The sequence below is a fragment of the Chenopodium quinoa genome, unplaced genomic scaffold, assembly GCF_001683475.1.
Source record: "Chenopodium quinoa cultivar QQ74 unplaced genomic scaffold, ASM168347v1, whole genome shotgun sequence".
Taxonomy (NCBI): Eukaryota; Viridiplantae; Streptophyta; class Magnoliopsida; order Caryophyllales; family Amaranthaceae; genus Chenopodium; species Chenopodium quinoa.
The window spans coordinates 3,113,045-3,122,971 of record NW_018743021.1 but is presented as its reverse complement, the minus strand read 5'-3'; the positions used below and the strand labels follow the sequence as shown (position 1 = coordinate 3,122,971).

Sequence of the window (9,927 nt, the reverse complement as noted above, 5' to 3'; positions counted from 1 at the left end):
TTGCTTGTTTTACTAAATTCATATAATTTAAATTTTTTTTTTATTATTATTATTGACTATAACCTAGTTACTATTGATTTTTAAGGTAGTATTACAGCTTTTGAAATTTAATAATTTGCCAGTATATATTGTCATCATGTGAAGTCATCAATTATTTAAGTTTGTTTTTACTAATATTTATTTAAAATGAAGAGATATGGCCTTAAAAAATTCTATTAAAGATGAAATCATCAATTAATTTAAGTTTATTTTTACTAATTTATATTTAAAGTGAAGAGAAAGGGCCTTATAATTATAGGGTATATGTGTATGTTGTTGAATATAGAAGTCAGATCAAAAGAAACATACATGATCTTGATCTTCATTGAATTGAATTGAGAGCATACATATATGGTGTAAAAAGGGTATAAATTTATTATAAAATGTTGTGAACGTTATTTTGTTTGAAGCTCTTTTTATGATAGGGTTATAGACAAACCTTACCAACAAATTTGTAGTTAGGAAAATTACATTACAAAACTTTCTGACAGAAGATTTTCATATACTAAAACAATTGGCAGTACGTGTATATGCTTATTATAGAATACGTATGTCCAAATTATCTAGCGAGCTACTGTGTTTATATTATTTATTATAATTATTATCGCGAATTGCGGTCTTTGTCAATTTCAAGTCATACTATTTTACGTGTTTTTTGTATATACATGTATATTTAAATATTCAACACTCGTTGAGTTATTGACACTTTTTGTAAGTCTTTTGGTTCATAAAAAAAACTCCGTATTACTCTATCCGTTTCGTATTAATCGTAACATCAAGGTGTTCACAAAACTTAAGAAAATTTATAGGGTAGGGTCCAAAAGAGAAATTTTTATAATACGTAGTATAAAGTATTATTGGTAAGAGAGAGAAATAATATTAATAAAAGAAAGTAATATAAGTGGGGTTAGTATTCTTAGTAAGAAAGAGAATTACTTCGTAATAAAATATTTTTGAAAGTGGGGTTAGTGGGAGGGAGAAATTATAAATAATGGTGGGTCCTTTTCAAATATAGAATTGTTACAATTAATATGAAACGGATGTAAAAAAAAAGTGTTATGATTAATACGAAATGGAGGGAGTAATTTAGGAAATCTTCATCCCTTAAGTACCCCTCCGTGGGGTTAGATTGCATAACCTTAAAACAATGAGGTAAAACCTTTAATACTACTAGATTGGCCTTATTCACTTCACCTTATAAAAATAATATTTAGTATGATCATTAAAAATAAGTTTAGTTCAGTAAAATACAATAATTTAGTTTGGTAAAATTAATTTTAATTCAGTAAAAATAATAATTCAGTTTCTATAAAGGAGAAATATAATAGAAAATCAGTAAATATAATTTCAGTCCAGTATATAATTTCAATTCAGTAAAAAAAATTAATTTCTAATTTCAGCAAAAATAAATTCAGTTCATTAAAAATAATTTCTGTTCAACAAAAATTAGGTGAAATAAACATAGCCTAAGTTTTGATATGATTTATTTGTGATGGTTATTAAAATAATGATTTTTGTACCATTATAACTTATTTTATAAAAAAATATAAGGATATCATTATATAGGAATAAAAAAAAAAAATACTTCCTCGCCCCGTTCTACCATTACTGTATAAAGTTACATCTAGCATTATATTTCAAAAATTATCTTTGTTCATACTTCATATGAGATTTTTTGGAATTTTATTTTTATTGTAATTATTTTATATAGTTTGGTAATAAATCAAATGCTCGTAATTGACATTAATATCAGAATTAGTTGATAATAATTTGAATAGTGCGCTATCATGCACATCAAATATTGACTTCTTCGGTCACAATTTTACTTCAAAAAACCCTTTTTACTTTCAAAGATACGATTTTATTTTTTCCTTTAAATTAAGGAAATCCAATGAACTTTACTGCGCAAGGCCTTTGGTGCTTACTTTTTAAGGTAGGTGGAAAAATATTCCTCTATTAGCAGCTCTTCAAAAATAGGAGAAAAATAAATTTGGACAAATATTTTGTTTGACTAAATTTTGTTGATTTAATATAATTTTTTAATATTACATTTCATTGATTCAAGGTAACTAAATTTTGTAGGGCTTTTTGTTGAACGAAATTTCTTACTCCCTTTAACACTGGTAAATTTTTTAAGATTATAAGTAAAGAATAATTCAAACAGAAAACAAAGATGAAAATGCAAAATTTTGTGATATTGTCTCATTGACATGATCAATGACGCTATTTTTAATCAAAAAAGTTCTCAATTTATGTTTCTTTTGGATCATATTTCAATAAACTTGTTCTTTGGCAGCAAATTTATGTCCAACAAATGTCAGACATGCAGCTAGCTTAAAACATACTTGTATATAACTACTTATTGAATGTATTGACTTGAATTGATACTTAGTTGTAGCTAGACATGAACTCATTCAAAATTCAAAGTTTTTACTAATTATTTCAAAAACTAGTTCTGAATTTAGAGCAAGACTTTTATGAGTTTTGCCCCTAAATTAAACAAAAAGAAATTCGATTAAATTAGAATTTTAAGTAGATTTTTTTTTAAAATAAAGAATTTTAAGTAGAGTATATGTATGCAATATGCTTATGGATTAATTGCTACAAAATTAAAATTAAAGCGAAACACATTTAGGGGCCGTTTGGTTGGGGGTATTCATCAAAGGGAAAGGGAATCAACCACCCTGATTCCCTTTGTTGATGTTTGTTAGCCCTTTTTTTTATTCCCTTTCCCCCATCCATTCCCCACCCCCTAGGTATTTCCGTTCTCATTCCCTACCACCACCACACCACCACATCACCACCTTCATACCTACCCAACCATCAAAAAACCCAACCACCGTCCTACCCGACCCTCGCCGCCCCTCCCCCAACCCTCGCCGACCCTCGCCGACTCTCCCCTGCACCGGAATCGGATTTGTTCGCTGCCCCTTTTCGCACCGAAATCGTACGTCGCTGCCCCTTTTCGCACCTCCCCCAACCCTTTTCGCACCTCCCCCAACCCTCGTCGGAGATTGTCGCACCTCAAACGGCGAGGGAGAATAGTTTCTAGGGTTTATTCGGGGCTGAGGGTGGTTTTTCGGGGTTGAGATAGAGCTGTGCGAGGGGCGGGGATGACCGGCGAAGGGGGAGGAAGGTGCGGCGAGTGGTTTGGTGGCTGGAAAAGGTGGAGAGAGAAGGTTTGAGGTGGTGGTGTGGTGGTGGGACTGGTGACCCTGGCCTCATTCCCTTTGTATTTAAGACCAAACAACATAGAAAATTTTAGGTATTTTCATTCCATTCCTTGTCTTTCCCTTTGTTTATTTCATTCCGATTACCCCTCGCGAACCAAACGACCCCTTATTGTTAGCTGGAAATTGACAACACTAGATTTGATGTATGCATTATTTTGTAAATATCACAACCAATTATTTCTTAATCAAATGTCGCATCTTTTCACCCTAATTTCTTGAAAATCAACCTCATTCATTTACTCATTCCAAGTCATATCCATCTTTTTCAGGTGGGTTGGCGATATGATGATAGTTATGTTAATTTGTTCGGTAAAATAAGGTATAAGTAAAAAAAAAAAAAAATACCAAATTAAATCTTATCACAAAAATAATAAGCAACATGAAACACTACAAGTAGGACATAATTAATTAACAGTAGCAAAATTTCTTAAAATTATATGAACATAAAACAAAAGGCAGAATTTATTCAAACCAACATTTTTCTTCTCTCATCTCATATCCCATACAGTGGGAATGGATCAGAAAATATGTTGACAAAAACAAAATACTAATAATATTAATATTAATAATAATACTTGTTGATCCATATAATAAATAACCAACTCCTATCAAAAAAATAAAAAAAAATAAAAAAATAAACAACCCTTAAAAACAGTAGTCAATACCAAAGTCATAAGCTCAAGAGAGGGTAAAGCCGTCATTTTAATAAAATCAAACAGATAATTCTGGTCAATTTATGAACCGGATTATTTTTAAACCAGCAGACTTTCAACCTTCAATGCTCTTTCTTTCGTCTCCGGTTCACTTTACGCGATTACACGTCTATATTCTTCAAATTAGCAATATGAAATAGTCTAAATTATTCATTTATCAATTTCCTATTTTACCCTTGATTGATATTATATTGTTTTCGCACTAATAAAGTCTAAACCATGGCATTTTCTGTAATATTAAACAATATCTAAGGGTATTTGGTGGAATGTAGTGGTTGGCGGTCTATATATACCCCCTCTGATTTATTCAAATGACGCTTCAGAGTTCAACAACCCAAACTAACAACCAATTTCATAATATTCTCTCTTTCTTTTATTTTCCCATCTTTAAAGAAAAATAAATGGCGCAAATTGCTCAATTTGGATCTATGCTTCCATCTCACAACCTTAAACGTGCCGGGTTACGGTGTGCACAACAATCTTCGTTGTCGAGGCCGAGCCGACTATGGGCGTCGGCTCGGGCTGCTCACGTTCAAGAAAAGGGTGGTAATCAAAAGACAAAAGATCATTTATCTAACCTTGATAAGCTGCTACAAAAGGAAGCAGCTCCATTGCCGCCGCGGCCAATGAAGTCCATTGACCGCGAGCAGCAATCTGAGAGCAACCGCAATAGGGGGTTATTGCACGGGCTCAATCTGGCCCAAATTTGGCCCGGGGGGATACCGGGCCGGGCTGTCGAGGCGGCAGCTGAAATGTCGCCTCGTCGCCTGACCCGGATCCAGCAGATGTTACTGAATCAGCAGCCCGAGTACTCCCCCCGGAACCACCTGGGAGCGCGGTGGAGGGAGTACCACGGGAGTAGGGATTGGGCGGGGTTACTTGACCCTCTCGACGAGAATCTTCGTCGAGAAATGGTCAGGTATGGGGAGTTTATCCAAGCTGCATACCAAACCTTCCACTCTGACCCCGCCACTACAGAGGCGGGGATCAAGTCGTGGAGAGAGGTGGGGTTACCTGATAAGTCGTATCACGTAACCAAAAGTCTGTATGCCACATCATCCATTGGACTACCTAAATGGGTGGACGATGTGGCACCAGATCTTAGTTGGATGACGCAGCGATCTAGCTGCGTCGGTTATGTTGCAGTTTGCCAAGATGAACGTGAAATTGCTAGGATGGGAAGGAGGGACATTGTCATCTCCCTTCGAGGAACCGCCACGTGCCTCGAGTGGGCCGAGAATTTCCGGGCCTTACTCGTCCCAATGGAAGAATCCAACAATCAAGCAACCGAAGAAGATGAAGCCAAGGTCGAATGTGGGTTCCTTAGCTTATTCCGAACCCAAGGAGAACACACCCCAAGTCTAGCCGAGTCAGTGGTACAAGAAATTAAAAGATTACTAGAAACATACAAAGGTGAAACATTAAGCATTACAATAACCGGACATAGTCTTGGTGCAGCCCTAGCCGTACTAGTGGCAGACGAGATTAGCACTTGCGCCCCGGATGTCCCTCCGGTGGCGGTTTTCTCATTCGGAGGACCACGTGTCGGGAACCGTGCATTCGCCGAACGTATAAAGGCCAACAACGTAAAAGTGCTAAGGATCGTAAACAACCAAGACGTGATCACAAGGGTACCCGGTGTATTTATGAGCGAAGAGCTAGAACAAAAGCTAATGAACAATGCACAAGTAGCCGGTGTTGTTGAATTCCTAACCAATAAAATGCCATTAGCATACTCTCATGTTGGTACAGAACTTAGAGTTGATACTAGAATGTCACCTTATTTGAGACCGGATGCTGACGTGGCATGCTGCCATGATCTGGAAGCTTACTTGCACTTGGTAGATGGTTTCTTGGCATCGAATTGCCCGTTTAGACCGAACGCCAAACGAAGCTTGTTTAAATTGCTAAGTGAGCAAGGGTCTAATGTGAAGAAATTGTATACAAGCAAGGCTAAGTCCTTGACTTTGAAAATCGAGAATGATGGAGTAGTGTCTATGTCTAAATGTTTACCTAGTCCATCCTCATCATGAAAATTAATAAAAAGATTATTTTCTCCCTGAAAATTAGTGTGGGAGAGAATTTTCGTATATTTAGCTTTTTCTGATTTATCTCTACTAATTAACAACTAACTCGTTTATAATTGGTGTTGCATAATTACTAAAGAGCAACCAATTAAACTTTTCATTCAATTTTTGGACCATCTATTATCCACACCAAATTTATATTTTTTGAGTGGACGAAATTAATTTAACATTCAGGTATGGCCCTACAGCTGATTGTGTGAGAGTTATTGAAATGAAGATTTGGCTTAGAACTAAGCTAACTAAAATGTCTGCATCTGCACTTAGTACTAATCAGAATTATAACCATTAAACAATGTTTAATTAACTCTGTAATTTATTTGTTTCAAAAAAAAAAAAAAAAAAACTCTGTAACTAATTATGATTATGCAAGAGAGAGCATGCTAAAATTCTCTTATCAATAGTTTATATTTTAGTAGGTAAATTAAAACTTTATGAAACTAGGTTTTTTTTTTTTAAATAAAAAAAAAAAAAAAACATAATTGAATTGACTTTTTAAAATGTACTGAAAATGAGCATGATACAGATTTTGTGGCAGACCAATGAAACAATTTCAAGTCGATCATGATGGAATTGGCGAGTGATTAAGCTCATGTAGGCAATTAACAATTACGAGTATAGACAAAGTGGTGCACCAATGTATCATGAAGCATGATGAATCGCGTAAAAAGGTGACGAAAAAGAACAATGTGATATTACTTTTGCATAAATAATCAATCGCAATGTCAACTAATCGCTGTTGGCTCGTTACATTTGTTAAACCCTCAATTGTGGAGCTAAGGTTTGAATGTACCCCCACATACCCTTAATTGTAACTTTTTTAAAAAAAAAATCTTAATTTCGATCTACCTTTATTTCTTATTGTTTAATTTATTACGGTTTGAAAATTTCTTTATAAGAGAAAAATACATGATCGAAATGTAAAAAACAAAAAGGAACGGATGGAGTATAAGTTAGATTGCTAGAAGTGATAATTTATTATTTTCTCTACTAGTTAGTTTGAATATGATTTTAAAATAAGTACGCCAAAATATTTATTGATTAATAATGCATCACTGCTATATAATTAGTATTAAGTATAGATAATCTATTTACCTTTTTTTTTTCTTTTTCAAAATACTGCCTCAATTTGTAAAAGCGAGCTATCAACATCACATTCTACTCTGTATATTGTAAACTCTTGATCTAGCTAGCTAAATTTTGTTATTTCATTTTAATTAGTTTATTAGCTTGTTCATTTGGATACAATGTATATAGGAAATATACATATGTTTTTTTTTTTTTTTTTATCTTTTTGGATGGATCACTAGTGAAGTCTTAGATTTATTGTTTACAATTGACAACTTCCACTATTCAAAATCAATAGTCTATGTCCACGTCATTTTTAAGCCATAATTTTTATCAAAGACTTTTTTAAGATTTTGGTCATACTTTCTACACATAATAATATTAATAAATTTGCATACATGCATGGAACATAGAAAATATGACTACTCTTATTATGTTCAAGTTGAACTTAAAATATATTGATTTGAACTCCTTAATTCCATTGAAATATATTTTTTACTCCGTATAATTTACATTACATGCATTATTGACAAGCTAATTATCAGATGTTAGAATCTCAATCAATTTCTCTTCTAATCCTTGTAATTCCACATTGGTTTGTTTTTCTTTTAAAAAGTTCGAAATCTCATTATTAGATGATTAGTTAATACGAATTTACAAATCGATACGTATTATACTACATACTATACCGTTAATTGATACAAGATGAGATTCCCTGGCCCTTGGAAGCAAAACAAATTAAACCAATATAACTCAACGCGTGCAAATTAAATACAATCGAAAGACAAATTCTAACATGTTAATAATATTTTGTTCTCTGACCTTGAGCAATAATACTAATCGGACAACTGTTTTTTGATACAAACTGATAGATGCTGATTTACGAATTCAGGATAATACAATTTTATTGGAGTACTACGTATTTTATATTGCAAGAAATAATGAAGGGAAAAGTCACGCATTTTTTTTTTGTAAAAAACGCTCTTTTGTTATTATTTATTTTTTTCAAAAAATAATAAAATAATACGGATTAAAACGCTAGTTTGACTAAACTTGCATGCAAAATTGTTTTACTTTTTTTTTTAGCATTAAACGACGTCTAATTATAGCCGCGTTTGCAGTCACATTCCCATTACTCGTACCTAAAAAACTAGGATAAGTCCACTTCGGATGGTGGAATATATTTTCAACAAGCATACGTTTGCTAATTAAATTAATGTTTATTCCATAACATAGGGAGGTTTGGGACTCCTAATTTCCATGATATTTGGAGGTTTGGGTTTCCAAACCAACACTTTAACCCCATTATTTCTTGATTGATTGCTGATCTGTAGGATTAAGGACGTGGAGAGGTGGGACCAATGATGAGTTAGGCTATATCGGAAACAGTTTATTAAATTCACCCAATTAGTTTGGTCGTATTCTCTTTACCTTAAAAAAAATAATGTTTAGTTAGTTTAGCCCTATTTTCTCTTTACTTTTAAAAAGTAATATTTCTGTGTCAAATTTAAAAAAAAAAAAGTAAAATTCCGAAATAACTTTAGTTCAGTAAAAATTGTAACTATAAAGAAGCAATATAAATAGAAATTAGTAAAAATGAAACCTAGATTATTCACATTTTTGAAATTATAGTTGGCTAGTTTCAAAATTGTAACCTAAGCCGCTATATTATTATTAACTCAAGTTAACATTTTTTTTTTTGACGGAAAAACAAGGTATCAATTTAATCAATTAAAGAGTCAAATACAAGAGTATCTGACACACACGTCGGGACTTCCTCAATTCACACTCTCATCTAATCATAGTTTCTAGGGGCGTGTTCGCATTTACTGAACTGAGCTGAACTGAATTGAACTGAACTGATTGGAGCTGAACTGAACTGAACTGATTGGAGCTGAATTGAAATGAATATTTTATGAAAGAGGGAAATTAAGAGTTGAGCTGAACTGAACTGATTGGAGCTGAATTGAACTGAAATGAGCTGAAATTAAATAAATGTGAACATGCCCTACTTAACTACTAACAAAAGCAAGCCTATATATGAGCAACACCATTGCCCTTAACAAGGCTAAAATATGATTGAATCTACCGACTACACAGCTACACCAGTATCTTTGATTAGTATATACATTTGCATACTAGTCTATTATAAAATACGTATGTGTACTCCGTATGTCATAAACTTATACTCCGTACTCGGTAACTCATAACAGAATATATACATAATGTGAATAGTAGTATATTAGTGTATCACTAGTCTACTATAAATATTTTTTAACTCATAAACGCAATAATCAAAGTGATTGTGAAGCTTACATTTATTTATGTTGAATTTGTACAACCTCAAGTCCATGGACCATGGGCCACGACAATGCCATTTGGCTCAATTCAATTTCAAAATTTTAACTGCTCCACAAGTTATTATGTCAACATATAAAGTTGCTCTTCATAATTCCATATTATGGCTATAACTTTCAACTTGCATATTAGCATAAATGACAATTCTGGACCATCTCATAATTTTAAGATTAGTCTATTGTTGACGATGTCTAAAGTTGTAAATTAGGCTTTCAATATGAGTGCGGAAGACAAATCACCAGTAGGCAAGTTTTTTTTGCTTATATGAATATATGTAACTTAAAATACGGAGTAATAGTTTTGCGGTAGTAATAAGAGGTATGACAAACATTTTTTATTTTTTTTTAAAATGAAAGTTACCTTAAAGTTTTTTTTTTTTTTTTTTTTTTTTTTTTTTTTTTTTTTGACAAAGGAAACTAACTAAAAAAAAAC

The 9,927-nt window shown here is 32.8% G+C and overlaps 1 protein-coding gene across 1 annotated transcript; it reads left to right on the top strand.

Moving 5' to 3' along the window:
• Window positions 1-4,280: 4,280 nt before the first annotated feature.
• On the top strand, window positions 4,281-6,075 carry LOC110730326 (phospholipase A1-Ibeta2, chloroplastic-like). The gene has a single exon (XM_021910124.1). The coding sequence runs from the start codon at window positions 4,387-4,389 to the stop codon at window positions 6,016-6,018; it is 1,632 nt and encodes a 543-aa protein (XP_021765816.1). The 5' UTR covers window positions 4,281-4,386; the 3' UTR covers window positions 6,019-6,075.
• Window positions 6,076-9,927: the final 3,852 nt, after the last annotated feature.